General features: G+C 35.5%; 1 protein-coding gene across 1 annotated transcript; it reads right to left on the bottom strand.

The window, feature by feature from the left end:
- Positions 1-1,179: 1,179 nt before the first annotated feature.
- Positions 1,180-25,593, bottom strand: LOC140841926 (transcription initiation factor TFIID subunit 1-like). Its single transcript, XM_073209665.1, is given in 23 exon segments — positions 1,180-1,747; positions 1,831-2,823; positions 3,008-3,064; positions 3,934-4,050; positions 4,165-4,352; positions 5,074-5,560; positions 6,168-6,371; positions 7,618-7,824; positions 8,302-8,394; positions 8,697-8,906; positions 14,008-14,344; positions 15,572-15,809; positions 15,962-16,164; positions 16,605-17,036; positions 17,038-17,216; positions 17,218-17,687; positions 17,900-18,065; positions 19,667-19,785; positions 20,940-21,200; positions 22,618-22,663; positions 22,826-22,888; positions 23,545-23,690; positions 25,453-25,593. Coding segments are annotated over 23 exon segments (5,589 nt in total). The 5' UTR covers positions 25,475-25,593; the 3' UTR covers positions 1,180-1,396.
- Between the last annotated feature and the right edge of the window lie 1,923 nt (positions 25,594-27,516).

Genomic DNA, 27,516 nt, shown 5'->3' with positions numbered 1-27,516 from the left:
ATTCATCACTTTTTTAGTTTTTAATTTTTTTAGAATTTAATCATTTATATATATATATATATATATACATATATTTTAAAAATTATTTTTAGTTGTATATGATTATTTAGATTTTAAATTTTCATAAATATACCTATAGAATTTAAAATATAATATTATCGTCCAGTTGAAAGATACGATCTTTCAGTGGAATCATTTTGATAAGAAATCAATTCGATAATCGAACCGATTATATAGATATCACTAACATATTCAGCGATCTCGTTGTACATATCACTCCAACTATATCATAAGGCTACGTTTGGTTGGAAGGATAGGATAAACTAATGATTAGTATGTAAATGATAAAGAAAATGCTTGTGGTATGTATATTGTTAAATAAATTATGTTGTACATTTTAAATAATTTTGAATTGTTTTGATAAAGCATGCCTTACCTTCGTGGCGGCGGCCGGCCGGAATGGTCACCGAAAGGCTAAGGGGCCGACCTGAACGGCCGGCCGCGCGGATGTCGCCGAGTTTGGACGGGGCGGGTGGCGGCGACGGACGATCGTACGGAGTGATGTATTTAAAAAAGGGTAAAATTGGAAAATATGAGGTTTAAAGTGGGATAAATCCTAGGGGGGAAATATTATTTTATACTATTAACCTAATCTTATAGGAATTGACTTGTGAGTTTAATAAAAATCGAACCAAACGAGTGATTAAGTGGATTTAAAAAAAATAAACCCACCTAATCAAGCAAACCAAACACTCCCTAAATAAATTGACATCACTTATGATTTTTATTCTCATAACAAATTAATTATATATAATCAGTAAAATTAATTTTTACAATAATTAATTAATAAGATAACAGGTGAGCATTTTAATCTTAAACTTCTTTTTATCATGTTTGACTTTTAACTTTTATAATAAAGTTCGAGAAATACTCGTCAAGTAACTATCAAATCATCTTCCACGATCAAGTTTATAATCCATAATAAGTAAAGTTTAACTGATTCATACAAAACATGGAGAAATTAAAAAATGGTGCAACATATTTAGAAATGAACAAGTAAATCTAGCTTTCCTCATCCTCCACCGTGTTGATATAGTTTCAAGAGAGCACACTCGTAAATTTTGCAGTAAAACTACATACAGCAGATTAGCACAGCAGTTTCACAGGTAAAAGACATCCTACAGAGAATTTTAATAAATTGATAGAACCCAGAGAAAATTTTCTTGAGGGTTCATATATGGAAAAAATCTATACATACCAAAATCATACATATATACAACAATGATGGGTAACTCCCAACGGAAATCAAGGGGAAGGCCAACCGAGAGAAATGAAGCGTCCAAAATGAGTAACTAAGAAAAACGACAGTGTAAAAAATCTACTGTATGTGGTTTGTTCAATCAATCCCAGCCTCTGCTTCCCTCAAGTCTTCGTCATATTGATCTAACAAGTAGTCACAGAGCTCAAGAAGTTGGTCTGCAAGAGGAGGAATACCTGGATTACGTCGGTCGTTGTATCTATGAGCATTAAATACAATCTGACACACATCGTGCCTAAAATCATCACGATTTTTGTACTCCATTCTCCTAACTTTGTCCCTAATTGTTGCCAAATCCATGGGACGGTCAATGATGTCTAAATAATCAGGAGCTTCTTTCTTGGACACTGGCTTCACAAAAAGGAAGGATATCTCTTTTCTGTCTTTCAGTGTCTCCACAATGTTTTCCAAGATGTTTGACAAACCGACCTGCAAATTCAATTGAAATGCACTGAATGTAAGTTTGTTATTCAACTTGAGAAAGACAACTTGAGAGAATAAAAACCACTCACCTCCCCTCCCCTTCTCCGTTTAGACGGCTGGGGGTACTCCGGAGCATGCTTTACATACTCTGAGGGCGGCCTCCTCAGCACCATTCTGTCTTTCTCGGGTATTCTTCTGTCGTTTCTTCTCGGAGGAACGTCGTCCGAGTAATCACCCATGATTTCATGGCTTCTCTTTTTTGCCTTCTTTGCCCTTGCTGTCGCTTTTTTTAGCTCTTCTTCTTCTTCCCTTTCTCTTCTAATGCCATTTGCGTACATCATTATGTATGCTGGCTGCTCTTCAGTGTTCCTCACCTTTTCTAACCTCTTGGATCTTTCTTCCTGCTGTCTCTCAGGCTTTCTACTTTTCTCTTCCTCCCACCATTTGTTACTCTCTGCACCTCTTGTCCTAGATGGTTCTTCATAAAAGGTTTTGATTTCATGCTCCTTGCGAATATCAAAACTTGACAATTCAACGATCTTCTTCGTTTTCCTGTAGTCAAAATCCAAACTTCCATCCAGGTAATTATCATCTAAATTAACTATCTCCTTTGGTTGTTTGATAATAATTTTCTTGCGATGCTGGTCTCTATCAGCCTCCACCGGAGGCTTTATCACAATGGAGGGCTTATGAGGTTCGACCAGCAAATCTTCAGGTTTTGTTTTGTTTGAAAATATTATTCTATTGACTTTGACAGTCTCTTTGTTTCCTGTATCGTAATCTGCTATAATCTGTTTATCCGAGCCTTGTGACGTTTCTGAAAACTTGTCAGTAGCACCACACTTGACCTTGAGAGTTTTTGCTTTCGAAGTAGGTTTATCATCTTCTGTGACGTCAAAACCAACAACCTTGGTCACACTTTTCGGAAAAATATTCCTTGAAAGAGATTTTTGCTGACTCGACTCTGCTTGATCTATGAAATTAGATTTCGCAGATAACTTCCCAAGATCTGTGGTTTCCACTCGTGTTTCAGGATCTTCGCCGTACTTGGGGCAGTTCTTGTTGGTCCTCATATGACCAAGCTGGTCAAGAAAATAGATAAGGGTATAATTCAACGTTCTTGGCACAAAACTGTAATACTTTTTTTTAGGAAACGTTTATTTATTAATAGAAATAAAGTTAAAGGACTACAGCAGTGGACTAGCAGTCCACTGTATTAATGTCACGCAATCCATTAAAATAACAGACTAGAATCTAGAGACAAACCTGACCACATGCTCCACAGACAAAACTCTCTCTTGCGGATTTCTTTTCCTTGATCACCTATTTTTCAAGTAAGTTTTTCATATCAGTTGTGCAACACGTGAAATAAATGAAGACATTCAAGGAAAAGATAATTCAGTAATCAATATTGTAACCTATCTAATATCCAGAAGCAACACTGATTTGAACAAGACCAGAGTATTCATATAAATCCATTATTGTTTCATCAGACACACTATTGGTTTCTTACACCGAAACCCACTCCAAACCCAACCAAATGTGGGGGAAAACCCTTGGCCCAATTAAAAGGAAGAAGGTAGCACTTAAATGATTGGTATCTGACGATCAGTTACTGATTTTAAACGATCTCTATATTTTTTAAAAATTCTTTCTTTTTGGCATAAGAACTCTTTTACCCAGTAAACATAAAGGATCACCGTGCCTTCTAATATCGTCATCTGTACATCTAAACAAGCCTGTTGTCTTGTGTTGCTGCAGAGTGCACCCACATTCATTATGCAACTAGCCTACTAAGCCTGCTGTCAGACATCTCAACTTCTATAAGGAAATTTAATTCATATGACCATTGATGTATCTTCTTTTTCATTTTTATATTTGATACATTAGTAGAATAGAACACTGTAGTAAATGATTGAGATTATAATTATCACTTAAATATTTAAGAGGTAAATTTCATTTGTACAGGAAAAGTACCCTATAATCAAGCAAATGTAAACCTGGCTCCTTCTATACTAGGAAGTACAAGATAAATAGCGCTTCAGAGTTCAGGCGAGTTCTGAGTAGATGGCAACCAGACTACTAAGAAACTAGACAGATCAAATGACTTTTGCATAGCATATTGCAAACACTCACAAGCTAAATCTTGATCTGCTCTATATATAAATCACAGGTTAGAAGGAGCAACTTACATTCATTCCATCTGCCAATATTTTAACCTTTTTATTCAATAATCCCATTTGTTCGATGTCATTTTTTTTCTTCACTTTTACTTTCCCAGGCAGGTTCATTCTAGCAGAAAAATCCATCTGAATCAGAAAATAAAGAATATTGTTAAGTTAATCATCAATGATAATTGAACCATATTCGAATAATGTCATGAATATTCAGTGTTTGACATGGGATACTTATGAATCGACCACCTTTTGCTCCTTAATAAAATTATCAGTTGGAATAGAGAGTCCCTCAGTTTGAACATGTCTTCTAGCAGCAGCATTGCTTTTTATAACTACATCAGCACGTTCAGGAGCATATTTTAATTTAGAGGCCTGTCCAACTTGCACTTCTACTGCTCTTGTCTTCTTTCTGTTTTTCCGGTCTGCTTCATCCTCTGCAAAATAGTTTTTATGGTCAGATGTTGCAGTCTGAGATAGCCAACACTCAAATATCTATCCAAATTATAGCTAATTCAGAGATGGATGTCCAAAACCTACGAAAACATAGAAATTATTCCACCAGAATTCAGTGCCAAATTTTTACTGAATTAGACAGACACCATTGTCTTTCTAATTACTGTAACCAAACTACTTTCACTGAAAGCAATATCAGCGGTCCATGGGTGCCATTCAGAGTCCAAAAGCCAACTGGTTTAGCGAGGGAATTCAACAAGAATGTCATTTTTACATAAAAACATAAATGAATGAGGCAAGTGTTCTTCAAGCATGGGAATTGTCTTCAGGGTAATAGCATCTAGTCACTGCAACGAACAATTTTACATTATTCATATTGTCAACAATAACTAATGATCATGCGGTCATCAAACAATTAAGATAGCGATTGGCTGCACTTTCATTTCAATTCAACTCAAAGGTTATGAAACTAAAATTTAGTGGAAAAATATTTAAACATTGTTTGGAAAAATATTTTGTAAGTAGATGGAATTGTACTGATGTTTTTTGAGTTGAGTAGAGCTTAACAGCCCAAACAAACAGGGCTTAGATTATGCATCAGAAATTTTCTTGTAGATTAAGAAATCTATAAAATTACACTGCCAGATTTGATGAAGAGCCATTACAAGCATCCTGTATTAATGAATTCAGAAAAAATCGTACCATCCATTAGCATCCTGCACAATTCTGCTGCTTCTGCAGCCTCATCTTCGATCACTTCTTCTGCCTGAGTTTGAAATGGGCGCCTTCTCATTTTTAGGCTCTTGACACCATCAACAGTGTCATGCTTAGATTCATAATCACTGTCTTCGCCCTCTTCACCTTCTTCTGCATCCAGAAGATTTTCCAGATCCCCAGCGAAAGAATCCAAGTCACTGTTAGCTTCCGATTCACTCTCATTCTCCTCACCATCACCAGCACAAAGACTTTGAACTTGTCGATCCCATATTTCTTGACATTTTTCTCTAGTTTGCTGCTGAAGCTGCAAAAAAGACATACGTTGTCCTCTAGCGAATTTGCTTACTGTTGTCGGATCAACTTTAACCCCTGACGCAGCTTGCTCACTAGAAAGCTTGCGTATCAAAGCAATTCGGTGCCATCGAGTTTGTTTGGCAATCTGCTCCTCTGGAACATTGAATTTGAGGAGAAGCTGTATATAAACATGACATAGTTACCATAAGCTTAACTTTATGAACAACATAAACCCATTATCATAAAGTAACAGATTCACTGCCACATCCCTAATCATTTTACCATGAAGTCAACGAGAGAACTAAAAGAATCCAGGCATTTGAAAAAATCATTTCATGGTTTCAACCTTGTACAAGTATGTCTGAACAATTAACTGTGGATACTGTTTGATGGACTTTTAATGGTTAAGTACTGATGCTAGGTCATATGGCAGAAGTGCTATCAGAAATTAAACTCTTAAATATGTATTCTAACAGCACAAACACAATCTTCAATCTGATGTTCCACTTGCCATCTTAGCCCCCGTGGACTAATATTTAGCATGAAAATTAAGAAGCAGTGCAAAAGGTATATATCTGCTTGAAAAGAAGGCATCAAATGCATTTTAATTCAAATAAGGATAGATAGATGTACACACAAGGGAAATGAAAAACATAAAGATTTCTTGAGCACCAGTAATAACAACATTAAAAAGCTTAATAGTTGAGGTTACAAATTTTTTGTCTCATACGTTCAACATTTACGAGCTGTGCACTTGAAGGATTTCAAAAGAACAATCAACAAACCTCTCTCGCAGCCTCCATGCTCAATCTGCGAAGATCAGCATCTGTTCCAGTCACAGTCGATCCCTTACCAACAACTGGCTTCTTTTTCACCATCGAATTCGAAATTGGAGCTTTCGGAGTAGCACGGACATAGCTGAAACCTAGGCCTCTTCCTGAAGGGTCACCAACCCCAGTAATCTCAAGGCGCTCGATGTTTTCTCTATCCTGAATATGGAAGAGCAGCAAATTATTATATACGATTGTAACAGATAAAGAAAATAATTTAAATATAAAAATCGTGCAAGTATCTTTATTCAAAAACGGATCAACGGGACAGCATCTTAATATCTTTTCAAAAGAATAATAAATACTAAAAATTTGATAAAGTCACTTTATCCAGGGTGGTCTATATCAAGAATTGCTTAGTGATTCAACGGTCAGCCTGCACAGTGTGACAATGTGAATAATTATTGCTCAGATCAATTTAAATAAAACAAAACGAGAAGGGAAAACATACATAATTTCTGATATTCTATGAATAACTCTGGAGGACACTTATGATTTTGGTTGTCAAAAAAGAAACGGCAGGCCCTAGACATACTTCAAATATATATTACTGAGGTCACACAGCAACTGGAGCGATCCCAAGATAAACCAAATCTAATCACATGTAGACCAATCAGCAATAAGCATTGCCGATTCAGATACCAAACAGTTTCACCCAAAGTGCAAACAAAGTTATGTGGCATAGAACAGTAATTTAAGCATCCTCTTAGAATTTATATAGTGGAACTTAGAGCATTAAATTGACAGATCATGAAATCACAAATTCTCATGCATGTAACCTGAAATTCGTTTTGGTACAGTTAGACATATTTGGTTAAAAAAGATGTATAACTTTCAGTAGCAGAATCCCTTTTGCAACGTGCACAAAAAACAACGGATATCATTTTGAGATTTCTCTAACAACAAATTTCCTGAGTCCTGACATTGGAAGAGGGAAAAAATGTAAGATGAAAGAAATATAGCTATTACATGTGTTAATATTCCAAGATAATTGCTGTTGCATAATCCAGGAATCTGATTTACATCATGTTATATGACCATATGACGTACTGACACAAGTAGCCAAGCAGACGGTAAATAAAAAAATCCATCAAAGATTTTTTGTGGAGACCAACCAACACACAAAAGACCAAATAAATGAAAAAGATGACAGCTAAACGGAAACTAAAGACGGAGCATAGTTTTCACATTGTACAGTCAACAGAGCCTCACTGATAGCTAATTGCTGCATGTTACAACCCGATAAAAAATCGGAGTGACGCATAATCTAACTAGTTGAAATTTCGACCTAACACAGATGATGATGAATGAACACAATTTGATCTTAGGAACGAGCAGCCAACCGCGCGGGGATGGGGAATAGAGAGAGGTTGAGGTGAGGAATACAATTATAGACATAGATTACCTGGTTTGTACAGGAAACAAAATTACTACTCAAGTTCCATGGGGTTATCTGCAGCTCCCTCTCAATATGTGATGCAGCAGCCAAAGTAATTGCTTCATCCGGAAGCTGATTCATTGCAGATGATAGACCTGTGGGAAGAGTCAGTCTGGAGATTCCCAATCGCTTTAGTCTGTATAAGCCAGCTTGCATCCTCTCATAAGAACACACCTAGGCACATACAAAAAAAAACAGTAACAATAAATAGACAGTACATTGTTTCACTAATTCAAGGCTTTTATTTGCAAGGATCTGAAATGAGATCAAGTTACCAAGTCATCAACCTTTTATTCTATTCTCTTTCTCCTTCCAACTTTTTTAGGTACCCAAGTCTCCTAAAATTATTACCCTCACAAATCTGATCTTACAATGCAGTAAATCCAAATATGCCGAAGCATTTCATCATTTGAGACACTTTCCAAGAATTTCCAAGTTAACGACCAACATGTGCAAATTATACAAGAATTGGAAATACACATCTTAGCTACGGGCATCTTGCTCAGCCTTTGCATGCATGCTTACTATATAAGAAATAGAACACCCTTTTGCTCAAGTCAAAATCAAAAAGCTTTCGGATATACATTATCTTATATCTGGCATAAAGCCCTTTTCTAAGATAAAAATGATAAATTCGTGATAGATACTCACATTTTCAGGTGTCACCATCCTTCTTAGCTCTTCCTCTGAGGGAATGCGAAAATTACGCTTCATAACCCAAAGAAAATGTCCATTTGCTCCTCTCTAGTAGCATATTTAAAAAAATGATTTGATTATACACATGGAAATTGACAACAATGAGAATATTTAATTAAACTTAGCAGCAATATTATTAAAAAATGTGAAAATGTGCAATTTCTTCGTTTTCTCAGGTTTCATACTTCACAAATGTTTGATTACTTGATAAGCTACATGTTTCCTTTTTCTTTATTTCTTTGTTTTTTCCTGGGTGTGTGAGGAAGAGAGGAAGACATTGCGCATAAGAGTGGGGAAAATCAGATTCAACTTCAAGTAAGTCAAGCAAAAAACTACAGCAGGACTTGGACCTGAAATTCAGCACAATTTTTCAGTCTCTTCCGAAGAAAGGCTTCAGACAAGCCAGGAAACAACGCAGATAACTCATCAGCACGCATAGAAGGACGCAAACCACGTTTTTCTGCTGCACGAAACTCGCGATACATGTAAACCAATAACCTGTTCATAATATAGAACTGAACAACTTTCGACCCAGGAGACATAACCTCCACATGAGGCTCCTACAGATAAACAACACAAACAAATAAGAATACAAACATCATAAAAAATAGTTGGACAATTTTTAATTTCTTATAAATCTACAACGAGAAAAATCACAAACAATTTTCAAGAAACCCTTGAAAAGTATTATAAGTCAGCAGTGCACCCAAGGCAAGGATCGAGATTCCTAATCTAACATTAGTTGAATTATGTCAACAGCAAGTACTAGAGTTCCCCATCATCTGGACGCTCTCACTCGTGCAGTTCAAACAAATCAATCTGCTGCCAGCATCTAAGTAGGGTCGTGAAATATTGGGTGACAGATCCGTCGCCCTGTTTTAATTCATGAAGTCGACACTCAATTCCCCACTTCATATCTGGTTCATGAAATTCCTCTCAAGGTTTTTGGTTGTTCAGAATTAGTACACGTACATCAACATAACCACATTAAACTTGACCTCCAAGCGATCAAATGCATTTTTTTTGTTATTCTGCGGATAAAAAAGGGTACAAGTGTTATTCTCCCATCACCAAGAAATTTTATACCTTGATGGACACTACAATTGGAACCCGTTACCCCAATCCAAGTCCCTCTTTCATACCCGAACCAAACACAACACCTGCCATCACTGATTCACCAAGTCCACCTCTACAAGTTTATGCTTGGAGGAAACCACACCCATAAGGAGACTCTTCAACACCCAGAACAGATTCAACAAAGCCCTGACTTGACCTCGGAGCCAAAATCCATTGAAAATACACAAGGTACATTTAATCCTAATTGTGATACTTCTCCAATGATTGATCATGATGATGATAGGACGGTTGTATTAAGGAGAGGTGTTTGATCATGCACACGACATCCTATATGTCACTTTGTTCCTCTAGCGTAATGATCACATGCCTTTCGAGTTTGTGTATCCAGGTTATAACAAACTCGGATTCCATTAACTATCTAAGATGCTCTCCAAGATCCTAACTGGAAGGCTGCTGCATTTGAAGAAATACGGGCTCTTGAGAAGAATAATACATGGATTCTTACAAAACTCCCTCATGAAAAATAGACATTTGAATGCAAATGGATCTTCTCTGTAAAACCCAAAGCTGATGGGAACATAGAGAGGTTCAAAGCTCGATTAATGACAAAAAGAAATTCAGTCATATGGCACTGATTACTAAGAAACTTTTGCTCACGTGGCCAGACTTAATATCATTCGAGTTCTTCTCTCAATTGCAAATCTTTTTATCAACTTGATGTAAAAAATCTTTTCCTCAATGGGGATCTAGAGTAAGAAATTTATATGGACATTCGTCTTGATTTTGAGAATGAATCTACGATCAATAAAGTATGAAAGTCGAGGAAATCATTATATGGTCTAAAACAATCACCTCGCGCATTGGTTCCACATTTTTCAAATGTCCTGAAAATAAATGAGTACATGCAGGGTCAATCGGATCACACCTTATTCATCAGACACTTGGGAGAAGGAAAGATCTGGTATTCTCTATTTACATTGATGCTATTGTTCTTACATGAAATTCCAGTGAGAAGATGGTGCATACAAAGTCCCTTCTCTAAAAGGAATTTGAAATGAACGACATTGAACTTCTTAAGTACTTCGTGGGAATGGAAGTGGCAAGGTCATCTCTAGGAATTTCAATCTCACAAAGGAAAAACGTGCTAGACCTGTTAAAAGAAATTTTTTTTTATAAGAAACATAATAATATTATTGATATGTGATTGTTTCCATTACATGAAGCGGACTAGTGGTCCACTACCAAGAAAGAGAAAAGCATTCAATTAACAATACACATAAGTCCAATTTCGTAGAAGATCAAGTATCGAAAAGTCCTGAAACTCTTTATTAGATCCAATCCAGTTTGTTATTTTGATCTTGATTTTTTCTCACCATTCTTCAGTGATGTTTTCCAATTCTTCAAAAATTGTTCTATTTCTCTCTAACCAGATTGCCCAACAAATTCCATATATCACCACTCTCCAATTTTTTTTACCTCTTTTACCGAGCATTTGTCCAAGATCCGTATTAAACAAATCTTGTGTTGTTTTTGGCACGACCCAAACCAGTCTCATTTCTTCCAAAGCCCTAGCCCACAATTCATTAGTGAACTTACAATGAATGAGCATATGATCTTGTGTTTCCAAATCCTTACGACACAACAAGCACCAGTTGGGGCAAAGAGCACATTTAGGCCATCTCTTTTGCATCATCTCGGAGGTCGGTAATTTTCCTAGGATTGCCGTCCAGAGAATATCTGAATCTTTGTCGGAATAGGAGTTTTCCAAATGATATGGAAAAATTTGAAATCTTGGGCACGATTATTTGCGGAAAATAATGATTGGAAAAAAGATTTGACTGTGAACTTCCCGGACGGATCCCCCTCCCACTCTCGAATATCATCGACCCCTTCCACTGATCATACCCTTTCCAAAATGCTTAAAAACGAAGACAACTGAATGATCTCTTCCTCTCGGAGAGATCTTCGGAAATGCAAATCCCAAGAAAAATCATGTGACGAGGTATCAAATGCAACAAAATAAGATATAGGTAAATTACGAACCGAAGAAATCTGAAATAAAGAAGGAAACATATCCCGGAAAGGTAAATCCCCCCACTAAATATCCTCTCAAAACCTGATTTTTGTACCCACTCGAACCACTAATCTCAGTTGTCGGTGATAAGTCGGGTAAGATCTAGAGATGAACTTCCACGGACATCTGAACGTCACGTTCGTAGCCAACCCCGCATCCCATCCATTTTCTTGTAACCCATACTTACTCCTTATTATTCTTTTCCACAACGGCTCATTTTCAACGTTAAACCTCCACCACCATTTTCCCAACAACGCTTTATTTCTTAAACAAATATTTCCGATACCTAAGCCACCTTTCTCTTTCGGTCTACAAACTTGTTCCCACACAACCATATGACAATGTGGTTCACCCTCGTTTCCATCCCACAGAAAATCTCTCATTATTTTCTCTATCGCCCCCGCTACTCATTTTGGTACCTTGAAAAGGGACAAGAAGTATATAGGCAAAGCATTCAATGCAGCAACAATCAATGTTACTCTTCCCCTTTTGGACAAAAAAGCCTTTTTCAAAGTTGCCAATTTTCTAGTTATCTTAATCATGATAGGTTCCCAAAAAGACACTTTTGGAGGGTTAACCCCTAGAGGGACTCCCAAGTATTTTATTGGCCATTGATCCCTACGACAACCAATCTTCTGGGATATCTCTTCCTCTTCAACTTCTTCTTGATTTAAACCCAATAAAGCACTCTTGTCCAAATTGATCATCAATCCTGACATATCACAAAATGACTTCACGACTTGCACCAAAAAGCTTATGTGTTTCTCTCTCTTAACAAAAAACAATGTATCATCCGCAAACTGGATATGCGATACTTCCACATTTTCTCGGCCCACTTGAAACCCTTGGATTAAGTTCGCCTCTTTCGCTTTGTCAATCAATCTTCCCAAAACATCCACTACCATATTGAACAAAAATGGTGATAAAGGATCTCCCTGTCTAAGCCCTTTGTATGCTTTAAATTTCCCCCTCGGTCTCCCATTAATCATGATGGGAAAAGAGACATTAGATACGCATCCTCTTATCCATCTTCTCCATCTCTCCCCGAAACTCTTTTTTCCTACTACGAAATTCAAGAAATCCCATTCAACATTGTCATACGCTTTTTCAAAATTACTTTTCAATACCCACCCTTTTTTGTTTTTCTTTTTCCCTTCTTCCACCAACTCATTCGCAATCAAACAACAATCCAATATTTGCTTTCCCTCAAAAAATGCATTTTGAGATTCTGACAATGTATGTGACAACACTTTTTCCATCCTTGTAACCAGCACTTTTGCTATTATCTTGTATAAGCTCGTTAGGCAAATGGGTCTGAAGTCTTTAGCCTTTAATGAGTCATGTTTCTTTGGTATCAAACATATACACGATTCATTAGTCATCCCGTTTATGATCCCCCTTCATAATATATCTCCCACACGTGCTCTAATATTGGATTCCCTGTGAGTGTTATCAATCAATTTATGAATAGGCCTACAGAAGACCACATGGATGCAGTATACCGAATTCTAAGATATCTCAAAGAAAATCCAGACATAGTGTTGTTCTTCAAAAATTCTCAGTTCGAGACATTGAAGTGTATAGTGATGCTGATTAGGATGGGTCGCACATAGAGAGACACTCCACTTCAGGATATTGTACATTTTTTGGGGGAAATTTAGTAACATGCAAAGCAAAAACAATTTGTTGTGGCACGCAGCAGTATTGGGGCAGAATATCGAACTTTACCTCATGGGATATGTGAATACCGCTCACAGAAATAATGTTTGAGGAAGGACGACCCGTGGAGGTAAGGTGTGACAATCAAACTACTATAAGCATAGCCAAAAATCCGGTTCACCGTGATCGAACAAAGCATGTTGAAGTGGATCGACATTTAGAAGTGAGAAGATTGAAAATAAAGTCATTGAGCTTATCTATGTTATCACATGCAAACAACATACATATTGACTAAGGCACTCCACAGGCCTCGTTTTGAAGACTTGAGTTCCAAGCTGGACATGATCAATATATACGACACAACTTGAGGGAAGTATTGGGTATCGTATGAGAGTTTTTCTTATTTGAATAACTAGCTGGATATGATAGATTAAATTTGTTTTAAAATTTTCAAGATTAGGTATTAGTAGAAGATAAGAATCCTTCTTCAACTAGGAAGATAGAACTCCATAAATAAGAAGTTTGTATTCTTTATTTTTCTAATCTAATGAAATCGGTTTTTCAGCCTATATGCTTCCCTTCTTTAAATTCAATCTAATCTCTTAATAACAATTCATCTGGTTTTGATCCAATATGTATGTCGATTAAGAAATCAAAAGAATTATACTTTCACGATTTTACAGAAAAGGAGTTGGTTTACCATGCATCACAATAGTCATGCAATGAAGCAATTTTCCCAGAAAGCAACAGAGGAAAAACAGACAAAAGACTGTATAACTCACATTTTGGAGATATCAAACAAGACGGCTGACAGTTTACTTTAAAAAATATAGCAAGAATGTCAGAATAACCTGTTGTCCAACAACATCAATCCTGTCAATGCGTCTGATAGACAGTTTACCCTTCGCAGACCTCACCAACAGATAATCAGTTGATGACACCTTATGTTGAAAAATGGGCGCTTTATACATGTTAGTTTCGAGGCAGGACTGCCTTGAACCAGCTTTTAAATCTCCAAGAAAAGGGGATTTATCAGCAGGATCAAGGATGACAACACTCCCCAACTCATTATTTCCATTTCGAAGAAAGATTCCTGTTTGATCACCGGGGGAAGATTTTTGATAGTATGTACAGAGTCTCGCACCCATCCCAGGATTGCCTAGAAGCAAAGGTCTTTCCTCACAATACCTGTATTGCATAATAATCAACAAAAAGAAGACAGTAAGCTACTAAGGGTATTCGAAGCACAAGGGCAACAAACCAAAGCTTGTATTGAAGAAAATATGAAATGAAAAGCATAATAGGCAAGTGTAATTCATTTATATATTATTCCACAGGGATTTTGCAGTAAATAACTTCCAATCTTTACAACCTCAAAGGACATTACATAAAAGGAACTAGAATCCAAAAATATTTGCATGGAGCGGCCACTCCCCCCATAAACCGTTAAACTCCTAATTCTATATGATCTCTTTGTCTTTTTCCCCATCTTCACTCATCCATTGATCTCAGCCAAAGACTCGCGCTATTGTCGTTCTAATTGAATAAGAAACACCTTCAATGACTTCGAATATGGCAGTGGATATTTAGTATTAATTTTGTCAATAAGTTTAAAAAGTTGCCTAAAAACCAAGATCCAAGTTCATTAAACTGATGTTAGAGACAGGTGTCAACATCTTATTATGGTTTACAAAAGGTGGGGCAATGATGCAAAGACTCAAGCAATAGTTTGGTAAGCAAACCTATTAAAATTGAGTTTGTTTCAAAGTTAACTTAGTCGTGATTAATTTTGTTTGGTTTAGGTAATCTTATAAACTCAAAAGGTATTTTAGTAAATTTTATAGGCACTAGGTTGGAGTTTCTCATTTCAAGCCCTGTAGTGCTTTCGTAGGGATGTAATACCTAGCTGAAACATAGAAATCGCGAGCCTACAAATTGTAAATGGAAAGCATAAAATTGTCTAGAAGTTTATTTTATGCAATTAATGTACATCATGTTGATAACCAATGACAAAATTATATGAATATCTTGTGCAACCAAAACCTCATTCAACATGATCAACTATCATTGAAAATTGATTGAACTTGTGTTTTTAAAAATGACATCATCATAAACATTCGTCTGGAACTTGAGACATAAGTCACTTCCAAGTAAACCAAAATTTAGAAAACATCATAAAAAAACCATAGAAACCAAGACCTACATCAGAAATATACAATGGGAATAAGCTAAAACCTAAAACTAATGGGGTTTTGTCTCAAAAGTAAAACCAATCATGACCTTTACAGAAAAATAATACAACCCCAAATAGACAACTCACGAATTTTGTGCCAATCGAACAGTAGTTTCATTCATATGAATACAGAATAAGCTGAAAGAAAAATACAAAAACCATGGAAGTACTTGATAACTTACTCCATTAAGAAAACATGACCATCTTTTACTGAGAGATCAGATTTTTTCTTAAATGCTCCAGGAGGACGTAGAGACTTATTTTCACCGGGAACCTTTTGTGCCCTCGGCAACAAATGTATTTTTGTTCGAATAAGATGCAACACTGAGTTTGGCCTAACATCTTGATCTGCAAGAGAACTGTTCTCTTCAAGCTCTCTCCCAGAATGAAATATTCTCACTGGCTCAGATAGTTTAAAATCTGTACACAACAGAGAGAAAATTCATGTTTCTGTAAAGGGGATAGTAGTGGGACTAAAGTGTGCACATTAACCAGTACATAAGTATCACATCAAATAACAAGGCATACAGAAGATAGGCATTATCACTGTGGACATTAGAGGAACAATATACCAAGTTTTTTTGACGCTTTAACCTTCACATTGGAAATGATCTCTTCAGCATCCACATGAAGTTTACTCCCTCTTCCTCCCAAACTTTTCATTATGATTTTCATTGTGCCATGAGTGGTTGGTTTCACATACTCCTTTAATGGCACCTCAATATCATGGGGATACCATAAAGCCTTTGGCCGATGAAAATTGGCAATATCTTTGCTGCAAAAGAGCAATTGCTTCACAATGCCAGAATACAAAGAAGTGAGGAAAAAATGGTTTCCAAAAAATGAGAATGCAAAGAAATGAGAAAAAAAATGGTTTCCAAAAAATGAGAAGAATTTTTATGGTAAATAAGAGCAGTAAAAATTAAAATGTGCACACTACACAAAAAGCCAAAATTAGAAGAAATTATTCAGGCAAACCTAGAGGAATATCCAAATTCAGTATAATGGCATCAGAAAGTAATACCAACCTAATGTAGTTGATAACGTATCACTGTTGTAATAACAAGCAAACATATGGACTTTGGAATTGTTTAAAAGCAGAACCATCTGATCTATTGTTGAAGGGAGAGAGAAAAGTAGAAGTTCGATACACTCAACAATGAAACATCATATCATACATTAAACAAGTAACAACAGATAAAAGTGCCTTCTTACTTGCTTAGCTTCGCTTTCATTGTCTGTAGCTTCTGTGCAGGTACTGAATGCAAGACTTTGAGTCCATGAACCGTACGTTTTTTGGAATGTGATCTCAACTGCTGCGATGATTTCCTGATAGAATAATATTTATCATTCGAGATATTGAACCGCCCAGCTGATGGGACTCCATGACCTTGAAGCTCGGGCGAATCCCCACTTGGTAAAACAGAACGGGAAATAATCATCGCCCCCGCATGAGATCGGAGATGGTTAACGTCCTTGGAATCTGGAACTTCAAAAAGCATCTGTTCATCTTGGAGATCAAGAATAAGCTTAGGCTTGGCAAAAGACTGATGTGGCTCCCATACAATGTCATCCAACCAAGAACCTTCCATTAAAGTTCTGTTTTGCAGACTAAGGCTAGCAAAACACTTTATGGCATCACATGCCTTTTGTCTCAGCACCACCATCTTTTGCCCCTTCCACGTTTGAACTATCTTTATCTAATCGAGACTCTAACCTTAAGAGTTGGGGATGATATCTGCTTTCCGTGAGGGAAAGGTTTGAAAACTGGGAAAGTTCTTCAGAATTAAAAGGCTCTACGCTTACGCAACTATTCTGAAATGAATCAATGATCCATATCATAAAGTTCACTCCACACTTTCGGCGCTTCCAATTCTCTATCCTTGTCATCAAGTGAGTCGGAATCAGGTCCAGAGAGCTCACAACTCTCTATATAATACCCACTTGCAGATGGAGAATTATTCCAAATAATTTCATCTTCCCAATCTTGCTGATCAAAAGGGTAAAAAATGGGTGACAAAGGTGAGTTCCATTCTGGACCAATAGAAAATGATGGAAGGTTTCGCAATGGTTCAGAAGAAACACAACAGTCCTTTCTACGGTGATCAAGTCCCACAGCCATTGTTCCAGTTCCCCTACCAATTCCAGATTTCATTAACTCCCTCCCATCATCCAATGAGGCGAGCTCATCTTTAAAATGAAATGGTTTCATCCAAGAAAAGTCTCGGCAAGGCGCCTTTAAATAATTCTCTTCATCTTCCTCGACAATCGCAGAGGCTTGAAATGACTTGAATTTCTCTGTGAACATAATAGTTGCTGTGTTTTAGAGCACCATTCAGGTTAAACAAATCAACGATAAATGTAAAGCAATACCAAATTTATCACATTCACACAGCTAGTAATAGTGAAAAAGCCAATTTAAATGCCAACAAATTTCAGCTCAGAAACATGCCAAAAAAGATTACATGGTCGTGTAGGTCAAGAAGACAGTTGAACTAAACCATGCATACCTTTAGGAATCATATTTCTGCGGTCTCTTCTCTCTGCCTTTTTTATTGGATCATGAATGCCAAAAATTTCAGAAAATCGTAATATGGCCTTTCCATCCTCTACATAAAGAACAGGAAGCATCGGAGACCGATCACCATCAATTGGCTCTTCAGAAACATTTGTGTCCTGCTTGGCCAAGTGCAAAGGCGGCAATTAGGATACGAATTCCTAAAACAAAGAGCATAAACTTCCTGGAGAAACACAAATTATGATACAACTAAAAGAAGACAACAGATGATGTGTTATCCCGCAATGTTTTTCACCATAGATCACTATATACAGTCGCACATACGTCTATTAAAAATCAAGGCAAGCTGGCATTTAATTTCATTTTCCAACTACCATAAACCAAGGCATATCTAAGTATCTAACATGAGGTCATGTTTTGAATAATGTGGGTTTGGAACGACTTGGTATTCCAGGAAATTTACCTGTTTTCATTTATGCTGGCATTCGATTGGCTCAAAGGGAAAAAAACTTTCTGGTGGAGAACTTTTTTATGTCTGCCACACCAAAACACTGGCTAAAGGAAAATATTGAGTCATGGACTAACCCATTCACATAACAAGCTGATTAGACTAAATGCACTTCCATTCAATTAACCTTCTCTATTATTCAATTTCAATTTCAATTTCAGTGGACCAGATACAGAAAGACATTTTTCTTTTCACTTTAATTGAGTTCTTTTGAAAAACAATCTTAAACAATTGCCTCACCAACCACATAAACCTAATTAGGCCCACAAAAGCAGATCTCTACCACAGATTCTAATAGAATCCTAGAGAAAAGCCTAAAAATGAGGGTTTAAAGACAGGGACAAAAGTTGATGATCCCCTACATACTTAAACTAACTAAAACCTAGCCTCTAATAATATTTAAAATTTATTTACCCCAAAATCACTCTTTAGATAATATATATTCATAATCATGAAATAACTAAAAGATACAGGTATTAAAACCAATCCCTCTTCTAGCACGTTGAAATTACTTGCCCAAAACCTCACCCTAATTTTAGATAAAACATGGAACAAAGCACATTAAGTTTACAGCAATGAAGTTGACAAAAAGCATATAACAAACTGGCAGGGTTCAAACGAAGTGCTAATGCCACCACCAGTGCGAGGCACAAGTTCCATAATCAGCCATGACAAGCAACTATAATCAAGAATATCGTACAAGCAAAAACAGCAGAAAAGAAAACAAAGAAAGAATCATTTACAGTGATAAGATAACTCTAGTGCATTCTCATGTAATGGCAATGGATCCACTAAAACAAAAATGACAACCAAACGGGGTCTTGCTTGTTCTAGGCATGTCCAGAAACACTTGCGTGTTCAGTATCCAAACAACTCATGCATCAAAGAAGAAATGGAAGTATGGAACCACATTTTAACAGGTGAATATTAGCTGTTGATGGTAAAAAGGCTGCTGGTTGTCCACTTGCTGGAGAGCATCCTTCTCCGAACTCCAGAAGCAAAGAAAGCAAGGACGTAACGGGAACAATTTGCTATTAAGACATCTTCCATACCATATTATTTTAATAGAAACAGTTGAGGTGTGATTGAACAAAAAGTTCAAAATAGTAAATACCATGTAGAAAATATAACCACAAAAAAAAACACAATTGTTGGATATTTCAGCAACAAGCCTTAAACGGAAAGAAAAGAAAATATAATTTAGGAAGACATCCTTAATTAGGGATCAAATTCAACATACATGCAACTGACCTCCTCAGAACCTACAATATATGTGTCCAAATTTTCCATTTCATGTTTATCCTCATACTGAATAGCTTCAGCAAGACTTTCTCCTTGAGAAAGCTCTGTATGACTGTGATTCAGCTTCCCTGTAAGAAGAAAATAAACCTAAAAAGGTCTTTAGATTATACACATTCACTGAAACTACAATTAAACCTCATGTATTTCCTTCTATCTCCAAGCATCAAATATTTTCTCAAAACATGTACCTCTTCCTACTGCAATGAAGTTCCAAAAAGTTAATTTCACATATGCGAGCAATAGTAAATCAAATATGACCAAATTACTCAGGGAAAAATTGTAATATATTTTTGACTAATCTATCCATTAAAGAAACAAAAACATGTGCTAGTTGGCTTTTTGCAGCCACCAAAAACCACTTTGATTAATAATGCCAAGATAGAACAACAATTCAGCCCCGTAATTGGTTTACGTGCTTCATTTACCAAAGTGTTGATCCAGGGTTTTATCGCAAAAGCAAACCTCCATTGCAGAACCAAATGGCGTCCTATTTCCTCCTCTCACGTAATAACCACACAACGATTCGGTTAGAGATGACCATACTGTTTGGTCAACCAACTTGTTAACAGAGAAGTAAAACAATTATTCGGGTACCATTCATTAAGTTCATCGTGATTTAATGTAAAGGACGTAAAAATGTCTCTAATCAGTCGAGGGATCATCGGATCAATGCCGCATCTTAAATTTGTTATTTCGTAAAAATCTCTCTAATCAGTAGAGGGATTATTATACTCGTACTCTAGTTGCACTCTAGCAATCGACGACTAATACCCCATCTTAAATTCGTTATTACACTAGGACAAGGATCTTTTAGAGGAAAATTGTCGAGACCGTCACAAAGATCTTCCGGATTATTTTGAAGGAAAGTATCTAAGAATGCACCAAAGGTAGAATATTAGAGCACTTATTTCTCCTAACTAGGGCAAGGGACAATATTAGGATTTTGCACTTTTGTAGCCTGACGATTTGGAAAGTGAAAATTTAATTATTTCACTCCTTTTCTATTCATTTTATAATGATCAAATAAATATTATAAACTAAACTGAAAGAAAATCCATAAGACATGCATAACATCAATTCTTGGTATTCACCACCTTGCCCCATCTGCAAGGCTATCATGTTTAGATATACACGAGTACGAAATAAATAATAATGATATGTTGAAAAAAAGAAATAGTAATATGATACTGATTTCCAGTTAAATTGTCAGTGAAAGTAAAACCTGACGGAGAAGAGTGTCGAGTTTCGTCATTGTCCACCGCCATGGCCTGCTTTTCCAACTCAGCCTCATCATCTTCATCGTAATTTTCATCATCAAACACAGAAGTTGCATTCTCCAAAGTAGTTACTGAAACTTCTTTGGAAAAAAAATCCTTTTTGGGCAACAAATAGTCCTCCTCCGTAGCAGCTTGTACCTCTGGTCCTTCATACTGCTCATCAATATCTTCATAATCAACAGCATTTTCTGCCTTCTTGTCATAATCTATTTGTCATGGGGAATGAGTGAAGGAAAGCCATTCAAAATCAGGCAACTATACAAACAAGGACATTGCCAATTGCATTAATTAAACCACGACAAAGCTAAAAATTCCAAAATTATTATGATATCCAACATCTTGCTCTGGATAAGACATCAACCGCTACAATTAAGTACATATAGCTCAACATAAGCTATAAGAAGCATGAAAGAGCAGGAGAATTATGTACATCGAGTACAATCCAAGAGACGCTTCACCACACAGCATGCTAAGCAATGAATCACAATGAGTTATTCTCTACCACATCATGCATGCAAGGGGGGCCTACTCTTTTACAGATTGGTTGTTCAAAACAAACGATGGAATTAAACGCTTGAAAATGGCCATTGATTAGTTATCTAAATTGTAACAGCTGCACCCTGACACCAAAAGTCTGGTTTTTTCGGGAACAACACTGTATGACTTCTTCTTATTTTACGAGAATATATAACACCACTAACACAGGGACATAATTACAGATCTTGATGAAGGTGCTGGAATATTTTCCATGTAAAATACCTAATCTAAACAAATTACATACGTAAATCAGTAGTTTTCAGATAGACTACAACTTTAGGCCCCAACGAATCCATAAAACCATATCTAATGACATCTATTTCTGGTACCTGAGGACCAGGTAGGAGCTTTCACCTTAATTGAGCTAAAAGCTATTGTTCGAATGACTCATTGACCTCATATACGAATCTAAATCCACAACAATTTAAATACTTCTACAACCTTATTATTTATAAAGATATCATAAAATAAACAGAAACGCGAGTCACAAAATTTGGCCAGGTTTTTATGACAAACAGATCACCACCTTACTCTGATACAATATATGTGTACAACACTCACGCTTTCCATTGCAAAGTCATAATCTCTTTATGATTTGTGATTATTCAGTGTAACACAACAACTTCACAACCTGTGCATAACTATATTTTTTTAATCAACTATCCTTGCACCATTTAGATGAAAGAACCAACTAGTTAAAATTAAAAGCAATCAAATGTTTCAACACATACTTATATAATAAACCAACAGGGTAAGTGCCTAGGCTCGAGACTCGGCGAGGTTCGCCTTTGCGCCTATCACAAGCTAAGGTGTAGCTCTTTGATGAAGTGTGTGCCTTAACCATAAATCCATCTACAAATTATACTGATCTTCAATTTTAAAACCAGTATAATTTTAGCCACTGCAGAAATTTAACTTTGAATTATATTATGTGAAGTAGATAATGCAACTAAATTTTAAGCCTCGAAAACTAAAGAATAATCAAGAACATTTTTAAAAAAACAACCATATTTATGAGAAAAGGAGTAGCCATATTAGCCGAAACTAAAAAATTGAGCCTGTGGTACCTCAAAGTGCAGACATTACCTTGATCAGTGCCATCAGATGGTGTTTGTGGTGATTTTGTGGTGAGCTGAATCCATAAAACAGAAAGGGAACAATTGTTAGATCAGAAAATTCAAGGGGGAATTCTTATGAACAATAAAGATGACTGAATTACCGACTACAAATCAAAGGCCCTACTATCCATGACTGCATTCAAAACAACGATTGAGATATGGATGGAAACCCATACATCTATCTCTGTCAAGGATTGACCAAGTTTGTCAGCCAATGCAGCAAGATGCTCCTTTGCATCCTGAAATGAACAGTCAGCATTTAATCATACTTTGCACACAAGCACAACCACATGCACATGCATACATAGAGAAAGTGAGAGAAGAGGCATGAGTTGTTTCAGGTATGATTTCAAATAAACAACTTAATCAGCTTTGCGACATCAAGCATGATTCTCCACTTGAACTTCGAGTTACATGATTCGTTTCTGGTATGATTTCATAGAAACAACTACTGCTGTTTTGGAATAATGATTCAACTCAATGTTCCGTATCAAACTTCTTGTGACTTTTGCATGAACAGCTTACACTACTAGTTTCCACAAGCCTCTGACTGATAGCAGCATAGCGCCGAATATTTGAATGCATGTGAACATTTATTATTTTTAACTCTAAAATTCAGTCATCTCTAAAACAATTTGTAATTATTTTTTCTAATAAAAATCTTTCCACTTGGGTTTATATATGACTGCTATGTACCGCATGCATTCCTAAGGCAATGATAAAACTTTAGTTTTTAGTATATCACCCATAATCATGCACGCAACAACCAATATACACAACATATTAACTAATGGGGTGAAAACAGAAAGAAAGCAACATGTTCTTTATCATCTACTATATTCTTTAGCCTTAGTGTCGACTGGGCCAACAAGGTCGCAAATAAATGAAGTACCACCTCATCAAGGTAATCAACATCAAGATCGCCGGAGTTGTCGACATTCCCAAACATGAATCCCAGAAGGCGGTTTCCCCCAGCACCTTCCTCGTACTCATCCTCATCATCTTTGGTGTCGGAACCTTCCTCGTACACATCCTCGTCATCTTTGGTGTCGGAATTTGTTTACCAGAGAAAGAGCATTAGAAGATTAACAACAGACAAACATCTGTAGAGTGTTAACAGCACTAGAGAAGAATGAAAGAAGTTATCACCTATTTCACCTACCTACTTAGCTGATACAAGTACATATACGAAAAATATGATAAATATCATAGTTATGCAGATATCGTGTTTGCTAATTGCCTCGTTCTGAATATAAGAATTTTCCAAAAAAGGTAATTCACTCTGAATCGTGATTGATACAAGATAAAAAAATCAAATATAGATCTTCAAAGAAAGTAATGAAGCTGATAAACTTAACCACCTCTTGGATTTAGTAACATCTGACCACCAAAAAAAGCTGCTTCAGTTTGAAGAGTTTTGATTACAATTTATTAATTGATACAAAATAATTAATCAAGCATATATCTTTACCGCCAGTAAAGAAGTAGATAAATGTAACCATAACTTGAATGTATTAACATCTAACCATAATAGTAATTCATCTACTTCCTGAAAAGTAGTTCATTCGCCATTTCCTCACATGTCAACAGAATAACACCAAACAATCCTACCGAGAAAAATGGAAAATAATATCAATATCAATGAAATCAAATAAACAAGTTTTGTAAACCACTTAAACAAATCATGATATCTTCTCTCGCGTGTTACCCAACATTTTTTATACGTGTAAGCACACGTCCATCATTGGAAGGGTTGTCAGAATCATATCTCATGTAAAATAAAAACTACTGCAAAAGCAAAAGGTTCAATACTTGAAAAAATTGATGGGCCATAATTTAACAATAACAAATGAATTTTCAAGGAAAAACAAGAACATTGCATTCTTAAATTATATCAGAAAGATCTAAACAATGAAAAAAGATTTGGAACCAGGATGTTTTTAGAAGATCCAAAAAATCAGCGACCATAATTAATAACCATCTAATTGCAATTTCCGGCTACTCAATTGATTAATAAATATTTAATTGTGTAGATTTTCACATCCGCCCCTATATTATACACACCTCGATCAAGTGGGAGACTGTAAACGTAACTACCTTAACGCGTCGAGCGTGTAATGCCGTCGACTGAAACATTACAAACGAATAAGTACTCGAGTTCCGTTTCCAGTAACAGATTCAAACCACCAATTGAATACACTCTCACATGAAATAACACATTTATCAAAAATTTAAAAGAAAATATTCTCAGAAAAACAAGGGTATGTTGGATTCATTATCCGCCCTCTTTTTCCTATTTCGGAAATGAATGTTTCCCCAAAACCAAATGTTTCAATTACATCTCCAAATATAATCATATATATATATACACACAAATATAAGGCTAAGCACAATAGCCCGAAACACAGAGCCTGATCCCAATTAAATCCATTAAAAACCTAAGCCATAACCAACGAGAGTGGAGAAGAAAAGATCTACCCCAATAAATCAAACGTGGAAAATATTAGACGATCAAATAACTGCCAACCAAGCAGTCATTATTCCAAGAAGTACAAATCACACATCTAAATATTTCCGAACCATAAACCCTGTACACTCGCAATCAATCGAGAGTAGAAAATCCCAAATGGGTTAAGAATGGTCGCAAACATAAATTATTCGTAAAATTCAAACCTTTAAAATTGTTTCGTATCATATATGTATAAATCTAAAAGAAAATGAAACAAAACAAAGGCCGAGTCAGAGATCGGACCAATAGTGAGCCGTACGAGAAGATATAGAGTAAAAGAATCAGAAAATCAACCTCCGGAGCTGCGGCGAGGCATTGTTTCTTCGAGGTTTTTGGGGCAGAGCAAAGACGGAATGAAGCTTCGATCTTGGTGGCTTGAAATGTAAACCCTAAATGAGGCGAGAATAAGAATCGTATAAGCTTAGTCGAAATTGGAATTGCGGTGATAATACGTGTCAATATATGAATGGCTGGTTAAGATATTTTTTTTTCAATTTGAGGGATTCCGGTCAAATCCATTCAACGGCCGGGTCAATCCAATCAATAAAGTGGACACAGTCAGACCGATTAGATTGTTTATGTTATGTTCAATTTCATACATAAAAAATATTATATTTTTATATAAAAAATCATTTTTTTTAGTTATATTATAAAAACTTTATATAATATTCTAATGGTAGCTCTCGGTAAAATCCTCTGTTATTAAATTTCTTTGATATATCTTTTATAAACTCTTTATGTTTTGTAAAAGTTTCATATATGAACCTTATATCAATTATTATTCCAAGATCCAAATTTTTCCTTTTCTTAGCTCAATTTCTGAAAAATGATATGTCGGCTGGAAATCTTGCGTAGCTGTATGTCTTTGGACTATATGTCTACAAGAACATGCTAGATAGGTCTAATAATGCCACGTATCAGATTCAATTTTACTTCAAGCCTCAGATGGTATCAGAGCTGGTAAGTGATTATCTTCACCTTTTTCGTAAATAATTTCAAAATCAAAGAGAGCTAAATGAGTCTGTCATCTTGCAAACATTTGTTTAGAAACATCATGTTTAAAATCTTTCATAAACATGAATTATTCAGATTTGCAATCGGTTTTTATAATAAACTTCTGATTATATAAATCATCTTGAAATTTTAAAATACATCTTACAACAGCTAAAATTTCTTTTGCTACGGTAGAATAATTTTTCCGGGCATTATTCCATATTCTAGAATACATCTAATAAGATATTCTTGTTTGTTTAAGGATTTTTTTTTGTTTTAAAGTTCCTCCAAACACCTATATCAGAAGCTTCTGTTGCAACAAGTTTAATCCAATTGGGATAGCAAGCATAAGACAAGGCATATTTTCAACATTTTGCGTTAGATATTTTTAACAGCTTATTAGGTTTTTCAGACAAGTTTAATGGAGTTCTCGTTAAATTCTATCAGATATAAAAATAGAGACTCCTCCTTGAGATTTTTAACTATAAGGAGATATATAATTTAAACTTCCTAATATCAGGGAAATTTGAATACATTTCAATATTCTTTGAATAGGAATTATTTTCCTTTTTCTATTATATGACCAAGAAATCTAATATTAGTTTGAAACAAAATCTTTAATTTGATTTACAGACCATTTTTATGACATATTACATCTATACTTCTATACTATATTTTTGTGAGACTCATGTACTACCTAAAGACACATTTTTTTTCCACTTTACCCCTTTGTTTTTGTTTTTTTTTTATTCACACCTTTATTTTTATTTTTTTATTCCCATTAAAATAATTACCTCAAACTTTGTCATATCATTAACATGTATTAAAAAATTGTAACAAACGCACGGTGTGAATAGAACTATTTTTAAAATACTGAAATATCATCTATATAAACAGTTATAAAATTGCTATAAGAATAAAAAATATCATTCATAATTTGTTGAAATTCTGAAGGGGCATATTTTAAGTTAAATGACATTACTGTCTATTCATATTGTCCTATTGGAACATTAAAAGCAGTTTTATATCTATCAGATTCTTTTATTTGAATTTTCCAAAATCCTGATATAACCGATAATATAACCGATATACTATTTTTAAATAAAAATTAAAATTATCAAAGCTTTCATAATTTAAAATCCAATTAAATCATTCATAATTTAAATCCCGATTGACACAAAATTCCTTCGTGATTTTAAATTTCCAATAGGACAGACTCAAGCAATGAAAACAGCACCATATAATCTATTTCATCATTTAAAATACACAAACCCTATACTTTGAAGATGTATTTCTCACCTCGAAATTGCCTCAACTCATAACATACATATACATATATATATATATATATATATATATATATAT

Source organism: Primulina eburnea, chromosome 9, assembly GCF_022965805.1.
Source record: "Primulina eburnea isolate SZY01 chromosome 9, ASM2296580v1, whole genome shotgun sequence".
NCBI classification, from domain to species: domain Eukaryota; kingdom Viridiplantae; phylum Streptophyta; class Magnoliopsida; order Lamiales; family Gesneriaceae; genus Primulina; species Primulina eburnea.
The sequence above is the reverse complement of the archived record's forward strand: the minus strand, read 5'-3'. Positions and strand labels throughout refer to the sequence as shown.